Source organism: Haplochromis burtoni, unplaced genomic scaffold (assembly GCF_018398535.1).
Source record: "Haplochromis burtoni strain Fernald_Lab_line unplaced genomic scaffold, NCSU_Asbu1 Contig_57, whole genome shotgun sequence".
Classification (NCBI taxonomy): Eukaryota; Metazoa; Chordata; class Actinopteri; order Cichliformes; family Cichlidae; genus Haplochromis; species Haplochromis burtoni.
The window spans coordinates 2,519,004-2,545,595 of record NW_024582418.1 but is presented as its reverse complement, the minus strand read 5'-3'; the positions used below and the strand labels follow the sequence as shown (position 1 = coordinate 2,545,595).

The 26,592-nt window shown below is 38.6% G+C and overlaps 2 protein-coding genes across 2 annotated transcripts in view; both read right to left on the bottom strand.

The window, feature by feature from the left end:
- The window catches only part of napba (N-ethylmaleimide-sensitive factor attachment protein, beta a), a 13,966-nt gene extending 11,964 nt beyond the window's left edge, over positions 1–2,002 (bottom strand). The window contains exon 1 of the mRNA XM_005922473.3: positions 1,748–2,002. Coding sequence (XP_005922535.1) covers positions 1,748–1,845 — 98 coding nt within the window. The 5' untranslated portion in view covers positions 1,846–2,002. The remainder of the gene's footprint in view (positions 1–1,747) is intronic.
- Positions 2,003–7,005: 5,003 nt separating this feature from the next.
- The window catches only part of LOC102296153 (1-phosphatidylinositol 4,5-bisphosphate phosphodiesterase beta-1), a 35,006-nt gene continuing 15,419 nt past the window's right edge, over positions 7,006–26,592 (bottom strand). Inside the window, exons 10-32 of the mRNA XM_042220921.1 lie at positions 25,732–25,878; positions 24,488–24,645; positions 23,327–23,409; positions 23,148–23,232; positions 22,865–23,030; positions 21,540–21,595; positions 19,629–19,725; positions 17,964–18,048; positions 17,596–17,720; positions 16,739–16,893; positions 16,464–16,631; positions 16,282–16,381; positions 15,450–15,554; positions 13,164–13,276; positions 12,931–13,081; positions 12,732–12,785; positions 12,083–12,260; positions 11,680–11,812; positions 11,326–11,402; positions 8,839–8,928; positions 8,619–8,676; positions 8,389–8,475; positions 7,006–7,902 (exon numbers count right to left, since the gene is read on the bottom strand). Of these exons, the coding sequence (XP_042076855.1) occupies positions 7,750–7,902; positions 8,389–8,475; positions 8,619–8,676; positions 8,839–8,928; positions 11,326–11,402; positions 11,680–11,812; positions 12,083–12,260; positions 12,732–12,785; positions 12,931–13,081; positions 13,164–13,276; positions 15,450–15,554; positions 16,282–16,381; positions 16,464–16,631; positions 16,739–16,893; positions 17,596–17,720; positions 17,964–18,048; positions 19,629–19,725; positions 21,540–21,595; positions 22,865–23,030; positions 23,148–23,232; positions 23,327–23,409; positions 24,488–24,645; positions 25,732–25,878 (2,624 nt within the window). The 3' untranslated portion in view covers positions 7,006–7,749. The remainder of the gene's footprint in view (positions 7,903–8,388; positions 8,476–8,618; positions 8,677–8,838; positions 8,929–11,325; positions 11,403–11,679; positions 11,813–12,082; positions 12,261–12,731; positions 12,786–12,930; positions 13,082–13,163; positions 13,277–15,449; positions 15,555–16,281; positions 16,382–16,463; positions 16,632–16,738; positions 16,894–17,595; positions 17,721–17,963; positions 18,049–19,628; positions 19,726–21,539; positions 21,596–22,864; positions 23,031–23,147; positions 23,233–23,326; positions 23,410–24,487; positions 24,646–25,731; positions 25,879–26,592) is intronic.

Below are 26,592 nucleotides of genomic sequence, written 5' to 3'. Positions count from 1 at the left end.
ATCTATCTATCTATCTATCTATCTATCTATCTATCTATCTATCTATCTATCTATCTATCTATCTATCTATCTATCTATCTATCTATCTATCCATTCTTTTATAAATATGCATATATAAACAAAGATTTAGGACCTATAATATAACTGTATTTTCTGATACTGTATGCCAGACTTGGTACTCTGGTATTAATCATAAACATTTACCATAAAAGACCATATGGGATTTAGTGTCTGATCGTCGCTCCTTCTTATTCTTTCATGGTTATTTAATAACAACCAGTTCTGCTTTGTTGGACAGCTCACTTATTGTTCTGTGTGATCTATTTTAATGGCTTCTAGGTTCATATTACTTGCTTAATCTTATGTTTGATTTTAGTTAATTAGATGTTCCTTAAAAAATGGCTGATCATAAATCATAAAATCCTAAAACCCCATGTTATATCTCTAAATATGCAAGCTGTCAGTTGAATGGACCAAAAATTGAAATATTCAGAGTAGTCCATTAGTTGAAAAAACAAAAAAACCCAAACAAATAAAATTATTATCCGTCTCCGTTGTGTAGTGAGAAAGGTTTTTCATTGATCCTGTTCAAAACAACTCAGATGATTTCTCTTTTAAGTTAGTTATATTAAGTTATATTAGCCAGCATTATTTTTCTTTTCTTATTTCTTAAATAACGATAAATTCCTAAAAATCACTTTAAAATACACTTTATGTATAACTTTATAAAACCGACATGACTCTAACAGATACTCAGGACATGCAGATTAATTGATTTTAGAATCTAAACCTTAAAGATAATTAGGGTAAATGCACATGTTCACAGTGTTTCCTTATACCAACCTCAAACATGTCTGTTTGAGTTGAAGCTGGCTGCAATCATCTGACCCAAATTTATCAGATTCAGATAGTAAACAGTCAGATTTGGAGAGACTAATCTCAGAGGCCATCGGGTCAGTTTGAATTTGGAGAGACCTGCTTTGCACAGAATACATGTTTTTCTATTTTTTTTCTTTATTACACAAAGAGCCCTCAGTTAATAAGTTGCCTCAAGCAAACCGGCTGTTTGTTATCAATGGTTACATCATGATGGCTAAACATCCGCCCCTCCCACACGCGTGAAATATAAGCTAACTCACTCCCATTCCCACACACACACACACACACACACACACACACACACACACACACACACACACACACACACACACAGAGCAAATAAAAAACCAAAAAGAAAACCATCCCCCGCAAACACCGCATCACCACCGGCCTGCCTGCGCTGCTCTCCCCGCCTCCCTGCATCTTTGCCTCGGCCTCACGCTTCATCCAAACTCGCTCACCTCCAGCATCCTCAGCATCAGCACCATCCAGAGATGTGCCACATTTACATTTGCCAAGATGCACAATCTGCGGTGCCAGCCAGTGTTTCTGGCACGAAGCCGACTCCATGATTCGTTTATAAACGTTAAAAAAAGGACACAATGTCATAGTGAAAGTTAGGCGCACCCGGTGGGATTTATAAGGAATAAATTAAAGGGTGATGATAAAATACAAAAGCGTGCAATGCAGGCTCATGTGCCGCTCGCTTCTGAGCGTCAGGCGCGTTATTTGTATATCACAGGCTTAATATAGACATAATAAAGCGGTCTGTCCGTGGAGAAGATGGGCCCTGTTTGCAGAGAGCCCCCTCCCCACCACCACTACGACGAGCTGGTAAACAGAGGCAGAGAATCAGAGCATCCTTTACCCGAACATCCCTCCGAGGAAGGATCCGGACGCTTTGACCTTCTTGTCGGCTTCAGCCATCAGCTGCATGGCCTCCTTCTCTTTCCCGGAGTTGTCCATGACGAGCTGGGTGTCTGCCGCTGGAGGAGGGACGGGAGGAAAACAGGCCGATGTTCCGCAGTGGATGGAGAAGAGGAGAGCTGAGCAGAGGAGAGGAGAGAGGAGAGAGAGACGTCTCTGCTGGTTGCTGAGAGGCTGCAGCTCTTCTTCGACGTCGAGAGTGGATCGTTAGTTGTGAGTCAATGGCACCATCTGCTGGAAGGAAGCGGAAGTGCAACTAACTGGCGCAAGGTTGAAACTAAACTAAAAACTAAAAAGTTAGGAGAAGTGTGGGTTGACCCCTAGTAATCTAATGGTGCCCAACACCTTTGATGAGCATGAATAGCACCTGTTGAGCAATTAATTATTAGAGTTAATCAAGTAATTACTGAAGGTGTTTATCTGCCTCTAACCTGTTATTTCTTTATGCCAGCATTGTACTTTGTACTCCATACTGTTTTATTTGAAAACTTTACTCTTTATTTTGTGGACTTTAAAACATAAACCTTCTTATACTGCCACTTCATTGGAAAACTGCTCATCAATGCAAATATCTAATTATCCAGTAAATGGCAGACCCTTGGTGTATTTAGATTTGAAAGATTGTAAAGACAACCTGCCGGTGACCTTCAAAGTGAAAATCAGAATAGTGTTAGTTTAGAGACTGATGATTTGCTGGGATTTTCCTGCACAAATACCTCAGGTTTGTAGAGAGTGGTACAAAAAGACAAAATATCCAGCGAGCTTTGCGTGAAAAGGTCTTGTTCATGCCAGCGCAGAATAGCCAGACTGCTTAGAGCTGAAGGCAACAGTAACTCAAATAAACACAACCGAGTTATGTAGAACAGCACCACTCAGTGCACAACATGTTGGACCTTGGAGCAGAAGAATCAGCAGAAAACCACACGGTGTGCTACGTTCCTCAGCTAAGAATACAAACTGAGGATACAGTTACTGCTTATCAAAACTGGAAAAGACAAGATTGTAAAACTGATTCTGATGCAACATTCAGATAGTCACAATGTGGTATAAACAACATTATTCAGGCCGGCGGTAGTGTCATGGTGTGGGGATATTTTCTTGGCACTCTTTGGACACCTTAGTATCAATTTAGCATCATGTAAGCTTCGCAGCTGACTTGACTACTGTTGCTGACCATGTCCATCCTTTTGTGACCAGAGTACCCATCTTCTGATGGCTGCTTCCTACAGGGAAATGTGTCATATCATCTTATACTGTTTTCTTGAACGTGACAATGAGTTAACTGTGCTCAGATGGCCTCCACAGTTACCAGATTTCAATGATAGAGCACTTCTGGGATCTGGTAGAGCAGGAGTGTCTCATCATGAATGTGCAGCTGACAAATCTCCAGCAAGTATGTCATGCCATCCTGTTAACATGGACCAAAAATATCTGAAGTATGCTCGCAGAACCCTTTTTTAATCTGCGACATGAAGAATTAAGGCAGTTCTTAAGGCAAAAAGGGGTCCAACACAGTATTAGCAAGATGTACACAATAAAATGGCCATATACTATACTGTATCACTACTGACAAAGCTTAATTAAGCTAAATAATAAATTCATATCGAGCTGTGAGATTAAAAAATTCAGCAATTATGATCCAATAATAAAATATGTTCACAAATGTTCCATTCTGCATATTGAGTATTTCAACTTAAATACTTTAAGGATGATTTTAGGATACAACTGTTGCTCGATTGCTACAGGGAGATTATGACTTTTACTTAAGACAGTAATGTAAAATAAAACAAGTTAAGGGCACCAGTTAAGAGACTATTGTAAATATTTGTGTTCGGTATAGCATTTCAAGAGTTGTAAATTTGGTTAGCTGATAAATTTGGCGATAAATGTCTTATTACAGATCTCACAAAATTCAGTGCAACAACAAATCTAAAGACACAATCAGCAACAACAACAAAAAAAAGATTTGAATTCTGGTCTGAGTTTAAATTTTATCATTACACCTGCGTTATTGTTCTTGCTCACTAGAGGGCAGCAGAGTCATGCAGAAAACATCTGTCAGAAAATCATCTTATACGGTTAAAAAACAACGCAAATGACATCAGGGCAAGTGAAAACATACAAGAGGAAAGTTCTATTGACAAATATGTTGTGTATATTAAGGAAACATAATTAAAAATATTTTCGGAATATATGTTGTGTTTAATTAATAGTTCATGTACGGTTTGATTCAGTTCACTACATGTTTTGTTATTTAGGAAGCAGAAAGGTCATCATAGTCACATTAATCTCCTGTGACAGACTGCCGCTCAGCTCCTCCACTTTCCTCCCCCACACCTTCAGTACGGCGCCCGAAAGCTCACGTTATCCCGGCTGTGCACGCTATTACAGCAACAGCAAAGTTTTGTGAACAGGCACGATTCAGTGGGCTTGCTTTTGACGAGGCTGACAACAGCAATTACCTCCTCTCACACGGTGCCTGAACAGTGCATCTTCTCGCAACACTGTAAGTCTTCAACTGTAATGGTAGAAAAAACATTCCAAGAACACTTTGTTTTTTAGATCAAATATTTAATAGTCTGGTCTTAAAATAGCATTCAATTAACCCAAGAAACAATTCAACTGGTGGAGAAATCTAATACGATAAAGCATGCTCAGTATATGTGCTAAAGCATGAGGCATGTTCAACAACACATTTTTGCAGTAGAACCTCAGCCACTTTGCAAACATGAACATCCTTTAATAGACAATTTAGTGAATGATGAGGCACTCTGATGTTAGTGTGAAAAGTTAATGACTGAGTCTCTATATTGCCATGAAGACTGCAAGTGTAAGCTACCTTTATGAGGTCAGGAACAGACAGTGACCCCAGATTGTTCAGCTCAATCATGTGTGGCTTAAATTTGAAGTAAAGGTTCACGGCAAAAAAAAAAGTTGTTGAAAGCAGCTGAGGCCTTAGAGGAAAAAAAAAAACATCATGGAAAATGTTCCAACAAATATTGTTCTGGAAGATCACTATACAAAGAGGAACAAGCTCCAATCATTTTACATTTTTACAGCAAAGTAAAACTTTACAAATTATGCTGTTAAATATCAGGAAAATAGCAACCGATAAATCCATACGTCATCAGAATGAGGACTACGTTATGTACATCTTTCACATTAGAACAAATAAATCATGCAGTGGCAGCAGACTTTCACATTTAACAAAGACGCCTGGCCACCAAATCAGCTCTGCAGCAGCATCTGGGGCAAGTCGAGGGGGTGATTGCTGCAACTACAGTAGTCAGAAAAAAATCCAAAATAGGCCGATAATAAAACCTTTGTACTTTATCTTTCAGTGCAAATCCTTCTCACTCGTATAAACATGTCTTCTACTAACAGTCTTTAAAAAAACAAAACAATGAAAAAACATATCAGTTTTACATTTCCTGCCAAAATCTCATGAATAAATACACAAAGCAGATAATGATACACACTTACTGGGAACTAGCATAATTTCTGCTAGAATAAAACACAGAGTTCTGCCATTAAAAAAATCCTTAAAACAGTTGTGTCAAAATCCTTATTAATGTTCAGATAATGCAGTATATGGATGAGTGATACACACCTACACACATACAAAGAGCTGGATATTAACTTCTTGAAATATAACACATGACAATATGTTTATATAACAGAATCCTGAAACCACAAATATGAAATTAGATGTTTATGCAACTGCATGAGGCAAAGGTTTAGGATAAGAATTACTGACAGAGGACCTACTATGCTCATATTTTTGTTCTTGGGCAAAGCTAAAGTAGCTTTGCACAACTCACAGGTGAAAATAAGCCTTATTTATCTTATACTGGGCACTGTTGAAGCACTGTTGATTCATTCATCATCCTTTAAGACTTCTCTTGCTTTAAGCCTTCTGATTGTCTGGCCTTCCTAACCCAAGGATGGAAAAGCAGTTGGGACTTGCCTGAAACGGAGCGAAGAGTACAAAAAAATTATCTGAAGTCCCATTGTGACCCCTTGCACCTTTGGTCAGTGATTTCCCTACTCACTCCAAGCTTGTACAGAGAGAAAACATCAACCTCTGCTTCAAACTGACCTGAGTTTTGTGTGGATGGTCATTAATTGTAATGTGAGCAGGGTCTCTTTCCAGTTGAAGACTTCACCGTTTCCACTTGTAAAGGCATCTCTTCAGACGAGAAGTGGCAGTGAGAGAATGCTTGTCATTTTCTTTCAAACTACATATGGCTTTAAATTATAAATTCACCTCTCAGTGAGAGACTGTCAAGACTGAATATAATTGTAGCAACTTGAGTCAGTGGAAGGATATTTAAAGGAGAACATTCAGAACAGAACTGAAAATGCAGGACTTTTTAAGCCACTAAAACAACCTTTGCACACTGCTTTAGACCAGTCACTAGATTTGTCTCCCTGCAACAATTATAGAATTGAAAATCAAATTGAAGGATCGCAGTTGTGACACATAAGAGGAGATCCAGCGTCTGTCACAGAGGCACAAGTGCAAGAGGACAAAGAGGGACTTCCACTGGGAGATCTAAAAAAAAAAGCATCTCTATTAAAAATTATCCAGATGTGCACCAGAAGATGACTTTTTAAGGGAGATTAGACAAACTTACAGCAGGTAAAGGTTTTTTATATTATGGAGTTATTGTCAGCTCCTTTAAAAAAAAATCACACCTCATCTGTATGACAGTAAGCAGGGAAAAAAAAAATCCTATTTAAAATCAAAAAAAGAAACAGAATGCATTATTATCAGGATGTAGGCAGAAAAAGGAAAACATTTGCCTCTCTTGCATTTCCACCACTGAGGTGTCCCTGACAAAATCACCAACATCCCAGCTGCAAAGCTGCTCGGAAGTCAGGCATGTAGCCTGTGGCTATATCAGTGATGCTAGCCAAAAATAAAATAAAAATAAAAGAAAGCGTTTATAATAACAGTGATAAATAAATGCATAAAAAAAATACAGCATTAACTGTTGTCATGTATTAACCCCTTAAATTCTAATCTTTCTGTCTTTCTAAATAAAAGAGTTTCATCCAGATTTAGTGAGTAACAGCTTCCAACTGTGAGTTCAGCCAGCCTTGGAGTGGAGATACTTGGGAGAATTGTGAATTGCAAAATGTCTTTTTCTGTCCTTGAGAGATTTAACAAAACCCAGACGTTAGTGGTTCTGTTTTAAAAACTCTCAGCTCAAACAAATGCTACAGTGCATTTTATTCTTGGCAGCACCAGACCAAGTGTGCTGATTGTGTTTGCAAAAGCATGGCGCCGAGTGCTCCAGGATGGAATTGTTCTAGCTTTGTAGTTTTTTTAATTTTTTGACATTGTTATAGCAGACTGGACAAGTAAAAAGGGCAAACAGCTGCTTAGAATTTGTTGAAACTCTGTTGAAAACTCTATATTTGTAAAGATTTCTCTCCAATAAGACAGAGCCTGATGTATGTTCAGTGATCTTCAAATGATAGCTAGATAGATGATAGATAGATAGATAGATAGATAGATAGATAGATAGATAGATAGATAGATAGATAGATAGATAGATAGATAGATAGATAGATAGATAGATAGATAGATTGATTTGCAGTCATGCAGTACAAACTGTTGAGGTCTAAAATAACAGATGACAGAATAGAAGACTTAATGCAAGACTAAACGGGGTCTGATTAAACACTTGTATTAAACACACAAAGTTCATGCTAGAATGGAATAAAAAATAAATTGTTAAAGCATTCTTCCATTAAAAAGAAGTAACAGTCTATATAAACTTGATTATTTACTCTTTCACGTCCTCTTCATCAATACTTCTTGTTATCTTTTATTCTCATGCTTTGCATTTCATTGATCTACTCCACGCTGCTTCCATTGATCCAATTGTTCTCGTTCCTCGTTCCCCCTCGCTCCTTCATCCTTTTTTCCCCTCTTCAGTCCTCCTCTGAAAGAGCTTCATGTGGGGTGGAAGGTCGTGACTTGCTGTGGCCTCGAGCCTCCAACTTCCTGTCCTGCAGGAAGTCGTGAATCTCTCCAGGCAAACGCTGGAACTTCTCTTGAAACTCTGCCTCCACAGAGCCCTGCAGCTGGAAAACACCACACACAATCGCTTGCTCACTGAGGATAGATTGCTTTTAAAGATTTTTTGTGGCTAAGGTGGGATTACATAACGGCAGATGTAGCGAAATATAACCATGATGAGTCAGGTCCCAGTCAGAAACACCACACAAATTTGTTTAGTTATCTCCTACAGTTGAGACAGATGGGTTGTACATTCAGAAACGCAACCAGCTGTTGTCAGCCGTTTCTGCCAACACTCGAACAGCTCCAATATGGCTGCCAGAGGCCACATTGCATCCTTTAAATGCCCCACGTTGACGTCAGCGCTGCCTCTAAAGTGCGTGGGTGTGGGCAGACAGCAGCACCAGTTTGGAGCCTCGTGTACAAGAAATGTTCTTGCCAAGCAGTGCATTTGAGCATGAAGCTTGCAAAGTGGTCGGTGGCAGATTTCACCGACTTTGGCTAAAAATAAATGAATTTAATTGTGGACAGAAAGAGAAACTTGTATTTACCTTTGGCTTCTGGTCTTGTATCTCCTGCAGGAGATCATTGTGTTGCTCCACCAGCTGCTCGTGGCGCTTTGCCTGAGTCTCCTCAAGCTGAGGATAAACAAACAGACATACAGACAGAGTTGCACTAAATGGAGCGAGTGTTGCAGCCATAACATTTTCATAATTGTCTCTTTGGAATTCACTTTATGGAAAGGCCCATAAAAATTCCTTTAACCTCATCTGCTGCTCACCCTTTTAATGTTCTGGACGACTTCATTGACGTAGGACTTATTGATCTCAATCTTCTCCCTGGGAACATAGAGACAAATGGATTGACATTGATTGGATCTGAGATAAATATTTTTCTCTTCTAATGAGACTAGATCAGTGGATCAGTGCATGAAGCAGATGAGCAAGCTACAGCAGCTAGATAAATAGTGAAATGTGTGTGCGTGTGCTTATAGATCGTACTCCTCAGCCAGATGTTTCTCTTTGGTCTTTGCTTGGTTGATCTTCTCTGTTCTCCTTCGATCCATCTGCTTCTTCAGCTCTTTTTTCTCCCTATAGAAGCAGAAAGAAAGATTAGGGCAAATGTTTGGGGAAAAACATGGTATCAAGTTTTTAGAAGTGCACTGGGTAAAAGTCTGGCTCATAGTATCTTTTGAAGAACAGCTGAAATAAGATAGGGTACATATAAAGTATCATGTACTTTAAAAAGACATCTTTAGCAAGGCTAAAAATCCAGAGCCATCTTGATAACTCTTCCTGGCAATTATTTGGGCCGGTATTTGAAGAATTGCCCATACGATGCCCTCTAATCTGTCCCTTTCTATTGTTAACCTTATTTTAATTGTTACTACAATGTAAAAACTGAAAGCATAGAATTACCACTTGAATCTGATTCAAACTAAAAGCTTTTTTTTATTTATATTTTTTATATAACAGAAGCCATGGTTTTACCATCATGGCTTCTGTTGTGGAATTCACATCTAATTTTTGCTTCCAGTGGAGTTGCTCCCTCTGGGGCCAATAGAAAATGCGGAGGTCAAAACGAGCTTTCATGCCTCACACTGCAGGCTTACTTGTTGCTCCCAGAGTATTCAAAAGTAGAATGGGAGGGAGAGCCTTCATTTTCCCTCCTCAGTGGAACCAGCTTCTAATTTGGATTTGGGAGACAGACACTATCTCTACTTTTAAGATTAGGCTTAATCTTAACTAGATAAATACCTAAGATTAAGCCTTAGCTAATCTTAGCTAGGTTTTCTTTTTTGATAAAGCACATAGTTAGGGCTGGATCAGGAGACCCTGAATCCCCCCTTTGTAATGCTGCAATAGGTGTAGGCTGCTGAGGGATTCCTATGCTGTATTGTGTTTCTTCTTCAGTCACCTTTCTCACTCACTGTGTGTTAATAGACCTCTCTGCATCGACTCATACTTGTTATTAACCTTTGTCTCTCTTCCACAGCATGTCTTTATCCTGTCTTCCTTCTCTCACCCCAACCGGTCGCAGCAGATGGCCCCGCCCCTCCCTGAGCCTGGTTTCTTCCTGTTAAAAGGGAGTTTTTCCTTCCCACTTATAATCTAAAGTGCCTTGAGGCGACTGTTGTTGTAATTGGTGCTGTATAAATAAAACTGAATTGAACTGAATTATTAAATCACCTTCAATTAGCTCTAGGAGCCATTTAAGCATTTCAAGGTAACTGCCTATAATTTTAAGCTGTTAAATGCATGCTTTGTCTGTTTTTCTTCCACCATTTAATATGATAATACTAGGAGAATTTCTACATTACTTTCAATATAAAAAATTAATAATATTGCAGATCATTAGTTTCATGTTTTACAATATAAATATTTCTCAAAATGCTGGCAGTAGATATATTATGTTGTCATAATTAGGTGTCAAAACAGTGATTATGATTTCATTTGAAAAGGAAAATATGCTTATGTGAAAATGTGCCTGATAAATAAATAAATGACATGTTTTATTTACTGGAATATGCAAATACATCCAAACAGGAACACTTCCAGAAATCAGTGTCTGTGAACACTGTGGATTTGCTGTGCCATCCACAAATGCAGGTTAAAGCTCTATCACACAATGGAGAATCCATATGTGAACATAATCCAGAAACGTTGCTGCCAAAACTCATTTAGGCAAACTGGAAACCTGTATGAGAACAATTTGAGATTTTCTTTTGGAAAACATGGAAACTACATCCTTTGGACTAAAGACGAGTGGAACCATCTGGCTTGTTATCAGCACTCATTTATAAGTGTGGACTTGGCGGTTTGCACATCTGGAAGGGCACCATCAGTGCTGAAAGGTATATACAGATTTTTATGGAAATATACATTCACATGCAGATGATGCTGTTTTTCAGGGAAAGCCTTGCTGATTTCAGCAAGAGAATTCAAATGCAACTATTGTGACAGCCTGGCTTTGTACTGGAAGAATCCAAAGCTGACCTGCAGTCCAGACCTTGTTTTAAAAAATAAGAAAACAGACCATTGTTAAAAAATGAGGTGATGCTACACAGTAGTAAACACACCCTGTTTTTTTTTTAGTTGTATTGCTAGGATCAAATTCAAAATTAACTCTTAGCCCCCTGAAAGCCTACTAGTAGTTATCCGTGCAGCTCTTTTCTGAGCCGAGTTGTTTGCATCAGAAGTAGGGAGGACGGTTTCTAGTGGTTGTCAAACCACATCTTTATTCGTATATACCGACACATCCAAACTTGTCATTAAGTGTAAAGGGGAGGTTGTCAAATTTTGTCTTTATGGTATAAAGACCATAAAGAATGGCACCATGCCCTGCAAAAATCCAACCTGCTGTTGCCTGAAGCAGCTCAGAGGGAATGCTCTGCAAGCTACTGCTGCTATGAAAATAACTCTAACACCATGTGGAATTCCTCTGAGCTTAAAGACCCGTGAGACTTCAGTCACAGATTTTTATCTCACTTGTCACAGATGTCTTTGAGCTTCTTCATCTGGGTGTTGTGACTCTCCTCAGCCAGACTGGTCAGCCGCTCCGTCAGCTGGAGGGAACAAAGACACTGGTTCACACAAATACATTTTACAGACATGCTCAAAACTGAAGGCGCTAACTTAACACAGAGCCTGTCAAACATCATTCTTATTGCTATACAGCCTGGGGGGGAGAGACTTTCTGTCATGCCGATCATAGCGTGATACTTATTAGCAATTTGTCTTTTGGGGAAGATGTTATTATGAGTTTCCCTTGTCAATAATACTTCAATCAAAAGTGAAGAAACTATTTTTTTTGTTTTAAAAGTTCGTTTTGTTAGATTTTACCGTTTTAATGTGTTCTCTCTGCAGATATTTCTGACTATAGTACTGTTCCTGCCTCAGAGCCAGAAGCTGCTGATGCTGCTCTTCTCTCAGCTGCTGCAGACGGTCGTCCTTCTCACTGTCCGAGTTCGAACTCCTGACAAGGGCAAATCGAAGATTTTAAAATGAAACACTTTCCCCTCTCTTTCACAGTAAAATAACAGGTGTTATTTCAATATGATAAGAGAAAAAAAATGTTATAATTAAAAAAACACAAACATAACGTGTCTGTGTGTGTCAGAGTTATTACAGCTTTAAAATGTATAATTATTTTTCTCTTTTTTTTCATTTTGACTTTGTAATTTTCAATTCAGTTTAGTTTTAGTTAGTTTTATTTTATTTACTATAATAACGTTGGTGTGCGTACCTGTTCTTGCTGCATTGTCTTGCTGTCTTCTTGTACTTATTGTTGAACTCTCGGAGGAGTTCTGACGTTTTCTTCTGGTGTCTCCTCACTAACTCCTTCAGCTCTTTAAACTGGCGTCTCTGCTCCTTCTGGTAAACTTTGGACTGCTGCAGATTCTCCAAAGTGCACACTGGGACATCTGTTACCATATGTGATCACAGATCATACAGTGTATTAGTTTGTGTTAAAACTCTCCGGAATCACCTTCAAGTACACCACACTTTATAAATAAAATGAATAAATAAATAAACAAAATAAAAAATGATGCCATTCATGTTAATGACTGTGATCATATACTTAGTAGGAATGTATTTCCTGAGATCATAAATCAATAAAGTTAATTTTCCCTGCTTCTATGAAAACAGACTTCTTCTGCAAGCCTTTAGAAAAATCACAGGTTTAAGACATGCATGGATTGGCTTCACTTTTCAGACCTAGTCCTAGACTCACCTTTATATAAACATATATAATACACGATATATTTAAGATACACTCAGTGCTAATTTTGCTCTTAATTATTTTTTAAATTTGCTATCATTGAATCACACTTTCAGACCAATTCAGAGAATTAAAATAAGAAATCTTAATGTGTAATTATGTAAATACTGACCTATCAAAACACTTAAAACCAGGTCTTCAGTCTTGGCTGCTGGTTTGGCTGCATCTAAAATGTAGAAAAGAGAAAATCCATACCAAAAAAGTAAATTTAGTATTTGTACATATTACCATTAGAATATCTGCAGTTCACTTTTATCAGTCATTTAATATTTGCATTAGTGTGTGCATCTTCACTTGCAATTGCTAACTACCTGTCGTGGCTGCCTGTTGATTGGCTGCAGAAGCTTTGGGTGTGGTGGCGATGGGGGTGTGGCCCGGTGGGCCAGAGACCGGGCTAAGCCCGTTTTCTAGTGGAGCTGATTTCAGATCAGTCTTACGCTCTGCACAGCTTTCAGTCTCCTCCTGGAAATCAATACCAAGACCTTTTACAGCCAAACTTTTAGCTCACGAGACAAAGAATGAATAGAATCGAAGCAGGTCTGACCTCAGTCTGCGTGTCCTCCTCGCCATCCTCCAGAGTCAGGGCTGCCAGCTGTTTAGATCTTTGCTCCAGAAGGTTGACATAGCGAATAGGGTTCGATAGAGCCTCGATTACATCTAGAAGAAATATGAACAAACACATACAGAGCTGATGGCATTGCATGAGGACTATGTGGACATCATGAATGTGGTTATGTGTATGTGACCATATCAGATTGACTAACATGTAGCAGTTATTTAAAACAGGAAGAAGTCATAGTTTTTGTGTACACATATGAAGATAAAAATTGAAATGCTAAAACCAAAATCAAGACCAAAATAAATAAATACATTTTCCACTGAATGCACCAGAAATATTAAAAATACAAGCAAACATTTTAATTTTAATTGGAGGGACATCGGTTGACTGGTTACAGTGGCGTAAAGCAGGCATCCTTAATGTATCAGATTTATTTGACTGTGGGACTAAATGTTTTTTAAGCTTTGATAAAATTGTGGAGTTATATAAGTTGAAGCGTAATCAATTCTGGAGATATGTCCAAATACATAGTTCATTATCGAAGTGGCTGGGAACCCCCTTGAGTTGTCCTGTGGGCAGCCCTGTGGAAGTCCTGCTCTCAAGATCACCCTTGGGTAAAGGCATTACCTCTAAGATTTATCACTTATTGCAAGAACGGTCAGCTGACCCTCTCCTTAAAGTTAAGGGCTACTGGGCCCAGGACATGGCATTGGACATATCTTCAGTTGAATGGGATTCATGTTTTCAAAGTGTTAATACTATGTATAAAGAAACAGGCAGTAGATTTATTCAACTTAAGATAATCCATAGGTGGCATCGAACACCGCAACAATTGTATAAATGGAACCTGGCCTCTACGGACGAATGTTGGAGATGTGATGGTCAAAATGCTTCGATTTTACATATCTTATGGAGCTGTTCGGCACTTCGGGATTGGTGGGAAAATATAATGGAGGTAATTTTCAGTGTTTTAAAAAGGAGATTTGGTATCTCACCAAAACTGTCCATACTTGGTATAACCACAGAACTTTCTGATGGAGATTTTTCCAGTTATACAAAAAGATGGATTATTCTGGCTCTTACTACGGCCAAATGGGTCCTGCTAAGACATTGGCGGAAAAAGAACCCCCCTCCCTATGAAGAGTGGAAAAATGGCAATGACTAAGTTGGCGTCTTACGAAAAAGTGACTTATGGTTTATTAGACAAATTGCATCAATATGATTGTATTTGGTCCCCCTTTACAAGATGGCTTTCTGTAACTTGAAGAACAGAGGAGTAATGACAGAGTGGTGGTGTGGGGATTGGTGTGTTTTTTGGGGTTATTTTTTTATTTGTTTTGTTTTGTTTTTTAAATTATTTATTTATGTATTTATCTTTAAGTTCTGTTATTGAAGTTTAAATGAAATAAATAAAAATTGTTTATGATAAAAAAATACACGCAAACATGAATAAATTTATAAAAATATTTAACTTTGTATTAATTCCCCTATTTATTTACATCCTTATGTAATTTTCATTTTTTTCACCATTTTTATTTAATAATTTTAGCAATTTACATGGATTTATGTTGATTTTTTGTTACTGTATTTCTTTCCATTTGCTGAATTATGCAAATTATGAGTAAGTGGATGAAGAGCATATGTAATGGGGTCCTTTCTTTCTTTACTGTATCAGAAGAATAGCAGTACTAATGTTTATTTATGTGATTTGTATTTATGTGATGTGATTTGTGATTTTGTCAGTTTTGGTCATTCATTAAACAAACAAACAAACAAACAAAGGCGCCCCACTGCACTCTGGACTTTAAATGCATAAACAATGTTCTGAAAGCTCTTCAGCTGATGATCAAATAAAATATTTTAGCCGTTTAAGACACTTGTGCTCAATCATGTGGGTGAGACATTAAAATGATAAAACCTTTATTCTATTGAGCCAATGAATATGTTCAAGAGATTTACTGCAAGGAGTGGGTTTCTGCTAATGGATGAGCCAAATAGACACAAAAACAGGAGCCCACTTCGGCCATGATTGGTCACAATATGTCCTGTAGGTGGCACTACAGAGCTTGGGATCCTACATGTGTTGAAAAACTGTCACAACAGTGGATACCTTTCGCTGTAAGCCACCTTGCATAAATAAAGACACTGCCCTTTCCCCCATGTTCTTTTATGTGATGCTTGGTTTTGTTATGAAAACAAAAAACATGAAATAAATCAGTTAGTGTAGCTATTTGGTTCTGTGATGCCATTAAACAGTCCAGAAGTTTGTACCAGCAAATGTATCTGGGACATAGTCTTTGACTTCAATGTAGACGAACACAGCTGGCAGAATCAGAGACTGGTTTTTCTCATTCCTCAAGCCGATGTAACGATAACCTGCAGAGTAACAGATGCAACAGTCATCTGGTTCATGTAGACAGATAAATATTTAATGCAATGCACAAAACCCCGGCAATAAAGTTAGTTGGCAGTAAGAAATGCTAAGTGTTTTCAGACCAAGCATGAGTGAAGTCAAACTACACAGAAAAAAACTTATTTAGTTCACATTGTTTGTGCCTCTGCAACCTGATCACACAACTTAAGTTTTGACCTTAAAGTTCGGGTTTTTTCCGGGGGGTCAGGTTAGGTGGAAAATTTAGGGGCCCCAAATTTTGTTCATTGCCCCAATTTTCACGTTTTTTCCGTTTTCCCCAGGCTTGAAAGGCCAAGGAATTTTTTTTTTTTGATTTTTTGTTGTTGGTTGCGTTAAACCTTTGCCCCTTTTAAAAAATGCTGATTTTTATTCTCTGTGACTTTTTATTTTATTATTTTATCATCAGTTCGTTTCCTGGGAGTTTGGACAGTTATTGTCTGCTAAGCTTTATGACATATTGCTGTCTTTGTACAAGGAAAACACAATAAACTCCATAAGAAACATGGAGAAGAAAAACTGCAATACAAACTAGTGAACCCATAGAAACTCAAGCACACTCAAAGAAATCTCTGAGAGGTGTAGTTAGTAATAGCAGTCAGCACTAAAGATACAAAAAGGTCAGTATCTGATAGATAAATACTTTAACATTTAACACCAGGGTGAGAATCAAAGGTTGAAATGAATGAATACCTGGCCTAATGGCAGACACCGGAATAATTCGATGACCAATAAACTTCCCTCCTTCTTCAAAGGCAGCAATTCTTAGTGAGGCCAGGGTAGGAAGAATCACCTGTGAAAAGATTTGTCACAGTCACACTGTTAATAGGCTAATTAGTATGCACAGGTAAGACATCTGACTCCCTGTAATGCACCTTTTTGAACACAATCGGCTCTTCGTCCCACACTGGATTGATGGCATTGTTGTTCTGAGACGTTTTGGTCTTCAGAGCTTTCCGCCGAGTGTCTGCAGGGAGTCCGAACATCTCCACCTCCACATACACCCCCACTCTCCGCTCAGTCAGGAACTGGCCTGAAATGACCTGAAACACAGAGGATTCACTTGCATTTGTTTAAACACATACAGGAAGATACTACAAGAGTTATACCAATAGAGACTGTTTAAAAAAAAAAAGCACTGTGAATATACCTTCACAGAGAGGGTGTTAGCTACAATGCCATCTACTGTGTTTTCCGTAAAAGGGTCAAAGTGTTTGTCTGGGCGCCTCATGAACTCAGGCTTCAACCTGTAGCCGCTCCGACCGTTGTACTCGAACATAAAGAGATTCAGCTGCATGGACAAATCTGCAACAGAAAATTGAAGTTTAGCATCACAAAGGCTTAAAGCACCAGTTTGAGTTTGAGCTGTACAGCTGCACTCTGGTTGTTGCACAAAAGAGCAGCAAAGTGGAATGTGTTATTTTGGGGAATCAGTGGCTTCTGAAGTACATTTTTAGCTGATCTGACTCTAAACAAGGGTAAGTGGTTAACAAATGAGTACATGCAAAGCCTAGATAGCCTTGGAAAGACTATCTCCCTTAATTTAAAATGCACTTAAAAGGGGGGGAAATCTTGAATGCTTTCTTTTACTGAGGCAAAAGCATTATAAGGCAGAGACATGGCACTCAAAAGAAACCTAAATGGGAGAATTCTGCAATTCCAAAAATGGCATTCCCTTTAAAATGTCAATAAGGATATTTCTTCATGACAGTCAACGGTGGCACATAAAAGTCGCAATCTTCCAGTAGAGGTCCAGAACAGTTTCAACTGTGTCAAATGTTTTTCTTGGTTTAATGTGGATTAGCACAGCAATTGTTCAAGATCTCTGTAGGGATGAGTCAGAGATGAACTGTTATGTTCGTGGCTCCATTAATTCAGATTAGTCTTTTAACCTGGAATTGGCCAATGGGCTTTCCATGATAGGATACTTGCTTGTGGGAGGACTTTTATTAAAGGTCCTTGAAGGCACCTTTTACAAAAAAAAAAGAAAAAGAAAAAATAGTTTACCAATAGTTTGGTAGTTTAGAGCCACCAGTTGACATCCTGCGTTCCAGAAGAGTTGAGGCATAAAATTTGATGAATCCACTCTGGTTCCTTTTGGGTAGATACGACTCAGCTGAGATTTATTATATCTGGTTAACAGAAGGTTAAGGACCATTATTTCATTAGTAGTGCTAACATATAGATTCATGGAAAATGTATTGTACTGAAACTGCTGGTATAGAAGCTGATGAAGTGAAAACTTAATCAGAACTTACTGAGTTACAAAGATTTCTGAAGGTTAACAGAAAAAAAGCAAGCAAAAGTGAGAAAATGAAAAATAAAGTGATGGTGCCTTGGTGTGATGTAACTGTGGTAACTGTTGCCAAGGATACTCTACAAACTCCACTGGTGACTTTGTGAGATGCTCCAACGCTTTGGTCTCCACAAAAGACGACATGTGGTAACAGCGGGCTGCCTCTACACAAACACACACAAAAACGAGAACACACGCATTTCTGAGCAATTAGTTTGGTTTCAAACTTTCTGCATCTACAGAAAGTTAACAAATTGAAGGAATTGGATGAACCCATTGGTCTCTATGTGGGGATCTGGTGGCTCAGTTATTTTGTGGGGGCCACTTTACTGACATGTTTTTGCTCTTTTAGAGGGACATGTCAGTGTAAGTGTCTGAGTAATTACCTTTATCCTACAATTAAAGGTGCCTCTTCCAAGAGGACAAAGTGTTCACTGAATGGTTTGATGAGAATTAATATGATGTAAATCCTGTGCTATGATCTTCACAGTCACCAGATCTTAACCAAACTGATAAATTATGGGAGGACTGAGGTGTTAAGTGTTCAACATGACTGTGTACAGATGCGATTGCAGAGCTTTGCAGATATGAGCTGCAGGTCTGTAGCAACCACAGGGCAGTGTCAAAATATGTGGTACAACCATAAAAATTGCCTACTTTTGCTTATGACTGGCTGGCTATAGTTCACTGAGAGAAAGAAGTCTTGTTTGATTTTTTAAAAAGTTTTTATATTATATTATGGCAATGTTTTTCTCCCTTTGAGGGACTGTTTTCAACAGATTCATCCATGTGTTTTATTACTGGCATCAAGCTACGCACTGGTAGCTCAGTTTTATTCACACAGCAGTTACATTTTATATTGTAAAGAAAAACATCAGTATCTACAAGAAAAGCCTACAATTAGATAGTCCCCTGTGAGCAAGCACCTGGCAACAGTGGGGGGGGAAAAGTCCTTTTTAACAGGAAGAAACCTGTGGCAGAACCCAGCTCAGGGAGGCGAGAAAAGAGAATAGATAAAATAGAAAGAATGAAAAGAGGAGACAGACAAAGAGAAGAGAAGGAAGAATTCCCACAATCACTCTCTCTGCACAGCCACAGACCCACACGCATAATCAACAACATGGGACAGTGAATCCTGATTTACACAACTCTCTCCACCACCATCGCCTAAACACCAAATGAAGATCTATCTTCTGGGAATTATGTTGTTCCATTCTTCCAGTAGAGTTTCAGAGACTTGAAAGATTCATCCCAACCCTGAAATTTTCTAGACATGTCTTTTGAACGTAAAAACACAGATCTACAACCCAGTTGGATCAGATATTTAGGGGTTTTCAATTTACTAGCTCCCTATGCCAAACTCACAACATGAGCATAGTGCAGGTAACTATGGGCTGGGATCATGTGACCTGCCTATTGAAAGCTCTACTTAGGTTGAATTCCAGCAGTCAAAACACATTTGGCCCTGAATAGCTCCTGCTGTGTGTAAAACATTGACCTGATCCCCTCTTCACACATCATCATCTATTAAAACTGATTAAGTCACTTTGTGTTGAGTTATCCTTTCATTTGTCACCTGACTTTACTTTAGATAACAATTTTAATAAAAAAAAAATCTCTCTTAGTTAATTTCACACCCTATTTCGTGAACACAGTGAAGGCCAAACTTATGCATTATATCATTTATATTGAGTTATAGTGGATATCACTACAAAATAACATATCTATAGTGAGCTTTTCTTACTCTTGGAGGCTTCGAAGGAGTTGAACTTGGTAGGCTGGACGTAGTTAACCAGAGTTGACATTTCCTCTGTTGCCACTGCTTCCCGCTCAGCTGAGCCCTGCAATAAACGACAGAAGGAATAAAGTATAAGCGTCACACATCCAAAGCATAGTTTCAATGAGATGAGACACATCTTTTTCCATAACATCTGGAGGGAACAGCAGCTGTCATTTGAAGCAGACATTTTCATTGTTTGCAGTCCTGCATTTCTCTGCACAGCACTTAGTAACAAAAAGAATGGCAGCAGCAACAGAATCTGACAGCAAACACTAATACCAACACAACAATAAAAATATACAGCAAAATGAAATCCATCGACTTTTTAAACACAAATACACAAACACTTGTGCACACACTCTATGTCCGACCTGCTTTTCATTTCATTTTTTGTTTATTATCCTGCTACTTTTTGTTGTGCTTTTTTATTTGTTTCAACCTTTCACTTTCGTCTGTGTAATGAATTCTGTCTTTCTGTCTCAACACCTAACATACTTGTCTGGTCTGTTTGATATCTCTTGCCACATTATGTCTCTTCTACTTTTATTCATTTACAGTCAGCATCATCTGAAACTCAAAGGGGAACTCTGACATCAAACGCATATCAAAGACTGTTTACAGCTCCTGGGGAGTGCTTTAAAACAAAGTGAAAAACACATACGTTATATAAAACCTCTGGTGGCTCTAAACAGAGTTGCATAAAATCTGATAAATGGCCTTAGGTGATTTCACTCAAGACAGCGAGTTTAAAAGTTAGAAAGAAGGGAGCTTACCAGACCTTTGAAGCCAGCTGATCACCTTTGCTCAAGGCTACATTAGCTTTTGATACATGCAGTGCAATAAATTCCCCAGTAGCAAAGATAGAGGTAGAACAAAGTATATTTAGATGCATATATTTAGATATATGTTATAATCTATAACATATATAGAGGTGTCAAAGCTCCTCATTAATGGTACTAAAGGGTACATTAGGCGTACTAAAACAATATCAAACAGGTGATTTTGTATTTTCTTTTGCAGTGAGGTGCTGTGTGTGCACAGCACGATCTCATCTTCTATAAAAATTAATAATTACTGCAACAAAACTTTTTTGTGATGCCAAAGCTTGGAAGAAAGCACAATTAAAAAGGCTTTTAAATACATATTTAATGCCGTTAAATGGTTTATTTTACTGGAAAGCAGGATGTTTTCCTAAATCTATTTCCTCTGTGCTGTACTTTGTTATAATTTAATGCAGATACACAGAAAGAATAAAGGCTGAGAGAGCAGCACTAAGAACTCATCACAGAGTGGGCATTAACAGCAACAGATATGAATCTGTCTGGGATGAAAGTGGGTTGCAAAGGGGCTTGCAGATATGCAGAAATTGTCGGCAGGCTGAAGCAACTTCAGTTGCACTATGATATCACAATACAATGGCTGGTCAACTGCAGTGATTTTGTGGGAACAACATTATATGATGCTCTAGCAAAACCAACATCCTGGTATCAGACACACTGTATAACCCCCAGTCAGATAAAATGATAGTAAAGTAATGCTACATAAGTGCAGTCACCTTATTAACAAAAACTGTGAAAACAGAGGAAAATGCACGAATGGTACAGATACGGAATAAACCACAAGAACCACTGGAGAGACAACAGCAAAAATAAAGCACAAGCAACAGCAAAAAAAAAAGAAAAGAAAAAAAAAAGCAAGTGTTCACAACAACCCACAACAACAACAATATTCAGGGTTCAGAACAAGATTAACAATGACAATGGCTTAAAGAATAAACAGCAAAACCATGAAAATAAACAGCACTTGTAAACATTAACGAATTGCGACAGCAGTGAGGGTGACCCTCTGTCAGCTCTGTTCGATGTCACCACTGACCTTTTTACCATCATCATCTTCATCATCATCATCTTCCTCACTCTCAGCTTCCATCTCTGTTAAAATTAAACAAGTCTTCATCATCTCTTCATCTCTTTGTCTTTTTTTTTTTTCAGATATAAACGGCCAGAATAACACAGTTATTCAGCTGACACAAGAACAGGATTTGCATTCTGCTTGAAAAGCAGAATGCAAATAAAATACCCTCACATAAATACTTCAGTTTAATGAGATGTGTCCTAAAGCTGGTGAAAAGAGCTAGAGACTGATAAAAAGTATTCACTGGAGGAAACTTAGCCTGTGAACTGCTAATCAGGTGTGATTGATATAATCATCCAGGAATTATCCATTAACATGACTGTTTGGTAACAATTTAGCATATGCCTGAGAGCAAGGACAACAGATTTTCTCCTGAGCTGTACAATAAAATCTGTGCACAAATAAACTAATAATAGATAATCATGCACAGCATCTGAGAAACACATGACAATGGCAAATTTGTGCACCATAGAGCAGAATATAAACCAAGCAGATAGTGGAAGGAGTTTAAACAGCCCTGTGCTTTAACTTCTCTGGTGCTGATTATTCAGCCCACTCAGGCAGTCGTTGTCTAAAGGGTCACGGCCACTGTATGAGCATGGACTTCAGTAAAGATGCTGGTCTGATCTTCATTCACGGTTGTGCTCTCAATTACTGTCCTGTTTTCAGAATCTGCATGTCAAACATGTCAATAAGGCTCCCTTATTTCCCTCTGCTCTGCTATTTAATTGCTGAAAAGAGCTTCAGACCTCATCTGGGATGTCCTGCTCATTAAGCATCCCTGATGAGGTGGAGTAGATAATACTTTGGGCCAAAGGATTTTACAAAAAGTCATGATGGAAATTGTGGTTTAAAGAAATGTGCTGTCCTCTGATAGTGATCTTTCAGAAAACTAAACACTACAAAATGATTTGGGGCAGTAATCACATTATTTTTCCTGGGTCTTTAAAACAAATTTCTCAGGGACAGTGCTGAAGCTCCAGCCACTGCGCCTTTTCCCAATGATGCTGATTACCCGATGACTCATGTTTGTGAGGACATACGCCTGCTGAATGTGAAAACACTTTGAAAGACACACAGTGAAAGCGTTTTTTGGACATCTGATGCCCTTAAGTTACAGCCGGAATACGCCTGGGTTTTTAACATTTCTCCAGCCCCGTGCAGCTGTTGAAACCACAGAAGAATTTACTGTCTGTTGTATTTTTTTATACAAAGGCTGTCGCAGTTGAATACATTTCACTTGGATTTCTGGGCTGAAAAAAAGTCCTTTTGTCTTTGTGTCTTACCTCCTGTGTTGTTGCTAGGAGACACTGGTTCATTGCTCTGATTGGCAGGTTGGTCCGTCAGTCTTTTTGTGTCTGTGTTATTGGAAGGTTTGTGGGATTTCTTGTTCTTGATGAGAATTTTGCCCATCAGCTCCTGAGGACTGGGCAGAGGGACACCTGGCTCCAGCTGCAAATACACACAATAGAAGAGAAAAAAAAGACAGAAAAGAGAGAAATTAATTTAAACTGCAGTCTGATCACAAAATAGACACTTTGAACACTTTCACGTGTCAGTATTTCTTACAGGGTATTTGTCCAGAGGGTCAATCAGAAGAGCTTCTCCAAAAATGGATCGACAGTATTCAGCCATTTTAGCCTGCTGCTTCAACCTGATAGATGGGTAAATGGAAAATTACAGATATAAACAAAAAGATCTTATGATTCAATCAGGATATTAAAAAACATAAATAATGAGATTCTCACGAGTCCACGTGGTTTTCAAAAGACAGGATCACAGGGAAGGGTGAGGTCTTGAAGGCGCATTCTGCAATAGCTTCAATCACCTCCTAGAAAATGAAAGACAAAAACACATTGCAAAGTGGCTTGCAGATATTCAGAAACTCAAGGCAGGTTTTTTGGGGAAGACCTTACATATTTAAGTAAGATAGTGTAATGCATCTATTACAACAGCATGGCTTCGTAGTAGAAGAGCCCTGTTAAACTGGCCATCCCACAGTCCAAACCTTGAATGGCTGAAATCGTTTGGCACATCATGAAACAAAAATTACAGAGTCAGGACTGTTGAACATCTAGAATCCTATGTGAGACAAAAGTCCAGCAATGGTCTGGACGTGCAGATTACCACTTTATTGAGACATGATTCTGCCTCTTCTTACAATATTACATTTCGTCAGTTTCATTTGACATGTTTTCTATGTAGTATTGTGAATAAAATATGGGGTGTCTGCAATGCTATAGTTATTGTGAATTCTTAGGGCCATGATAATCATGCACACCAAAAGTACAACAATCCCTCAGAGAAAATGAATGTTTTTAGCCTGCTTTTAAAAGTTAATGGTTGACACATTTTATGTATTCTAGCAATCAGGACCATTCAAAACAAACACAAGTTGGCCTCTTTAACAAGCAGAAGATCTAAGCCAGATGACTAAGAGGTTGCAATTAGCTCTTAAACAGTCCAGAATCATTGCAGATGGCTTGGCATTTCCATTCAGCCACAAAAACAATGTGAGCAATCAAATTCAGAAGGTTTAATCCAAATCTATTTATATTTATATTTCAACAGCACCAAGACAATTATTGTACACGCTACAACATTATACACAAAAAAACCCAATAACTGCCCTATGAGCAAATGCTTGGCGAGAGTGTGGAGAAAAAAAAAATCCTTTAAACAGGAAGATGTCCAGCAGAAACTGCTTGAGGGAGGGGCAGCCATCTGCTATGACCGCTTTGGGTGACTGGGAAGCAAAGAGAGAAAAGAAGAGCATATAGACCAAACAACCAAGAGGATTAAGACGAACCTTCTGGAGAGAAAACACAAAATTGTACCAAACATTTGCTTAAATGGCTTCCTAAATGTGCACTCTTAACTTGCATGATTTAATTCCCACTTAGACACACCTTAAAGGAGATTTCTGAAGTCATGGTGAATCCATGAGTGATGACAGGTTCCTCCTCAGCAGTCCGTCCTTTCCACACATCCAATTCCACACAGCGGCACCCGGCCAACAGAACTTGCCTGTACATTTCTACTGAGGAGCTCCCGGCCAGCTGGCCCGCTGAAACACAAGGACAAGAACAAATGATGCAAAACAAGGCTATAGATTTAAATACAAAGCTACTTCCTGGAAGTAAGTCTGTGTAGGCTCTCAGTCACTGAGGTCATGGTAGACTTGAGGACTTGAAAAGAAGGAAATTACTTATTTTTGCTTTGTTAGAATGTTTCATCTCTCATCCAAGAGTCTTCTTTGGTTCTAAAACAACTCATGAAGAGTCCCAGGTATTTAAAACATAGCAGGATTGCCCCTTAGGATGTGATCCTGAAGGTTGTTCGTCCATTTATCGTATGAATAGTCACATAAGCCAAGATGTGAAATAATGCATGGATTATTAGTGTCACACCTTGTCTCCTTGTGTAATAGATAACCAGTTCCGTCAAATATTTTTTCTAACTGTTGGACAAGCAGGGAGTTTGCATGCTTATAGAAGCAGAAGAAGCAGGAGACACTTGAATCCCACCAGGCCACGATTCCAAGCTCTCTTTTTAGGCCATCTCATTTTAGACTCAGGTGCAACAGGCCTCAGGTCTGTGCATAATTTTGATGAAACTGAAAAATGTTATGTGCGTGTTAAGTCGCTTTGTGTCCCATATCCTTTATGTCTTCATTAATGCTCAGCCTATTTGGAAAAATCTGGATGAGATCTGCATTTGGCTCATTTACATGCCATTAAAGTGCTTTTGTTGCTGCAAATGCATACTTTTTGTTTAGCAGAGGTATTTTTCTGAGATGTTGTTTAGCTCAGTGTCACTCTGAAAAACTATAATGGCTCTCTTAGTAGAGCTGTGTGTTCCCCCGATACACTGCTTTGTTGGCAGAATTAAACTGTCAACTTGAAGAAGACTTTGGACGTATTTGAGTCGCAACTAATAAAAAAGTTTGGTAATTCACCTTTTCTCCTGTTTGCATCAGTTGTTAATTGAACAGACAAATATTTTATTTTCTTCACGCTCACACGTTTAAATCAACTCATTTGTTCTCTCCCAAGAAGTTGCCAATGCCTATCAAAGAGAATGTATTTGGATCAGACCGGTGATGGAAAGTAATGGATTTATTGCTGAGCTTTTAGGACTTGTGCATGCGTACCTGTCAGGTAGGTATTATGCGATGAGTTGATGAAATAGTGAGATATCGGGAAGCTCATGTCTTCAGACTGATCCAGCTTTTCTGGTGGAATGACTCCATTCTCATCACTAGACAGATAACTGGAGAATGCCTGGAGGGAGATCTTGCCTAAAAATATTGTTCACACAAACACAAAAGACAAAAAGTGAGAACCCTATTCCAACAAAAATCAGTTCAGGACAATAAAAACTGGTCACTTTGACTCTTACTTCATTTAGGCGTGATCAAGACAATCTAATGAAGTTGGAAAAGTGAATTTGAAAGTGCCGTAGAGTTTGGTGGCACACAGGCTGGTATTTCAGAAGCTGCTACTCTTTTTTCCCACACAACCATCTCTAGTATTTACAGACAGAAAAGGAGAAAATAGCCAGTGAGCGTCAGCCCTCTATGAAAAAAAATGCTTTGTACATGCCAGAGGTCAAAGGAGAATGACCAGACTGCTTTGAGCTGAAAGGAAAACAGCAGAACTCAAATAACAGCTCGATACAACTATGGTACATCTCTGAATGCACAACATGTTGAACCTTGAAGCACATTGGCTACTGCAACAGAAAACCACACCACATCTAAAAAACAGGAAAGGATGCTACAGTTCATACAGGCTCACCAAAAGTGGACAACAGAATATTGGAAAAACTTTGCCAGGTCTGGGAAGTCTCAATTTCTACTGTAATATCCGATGATTGGGTTTGGAAAAAAAAAACATTAAAAGATGGAATCATCTTGCTTTGTATCAACAGCTGCTGTCGGTGGTGTAATTGCGTGTGGGATATTTTCTTGGCACACTTTAATCCCGTTACTACTAAGTTATCAACATTTAAA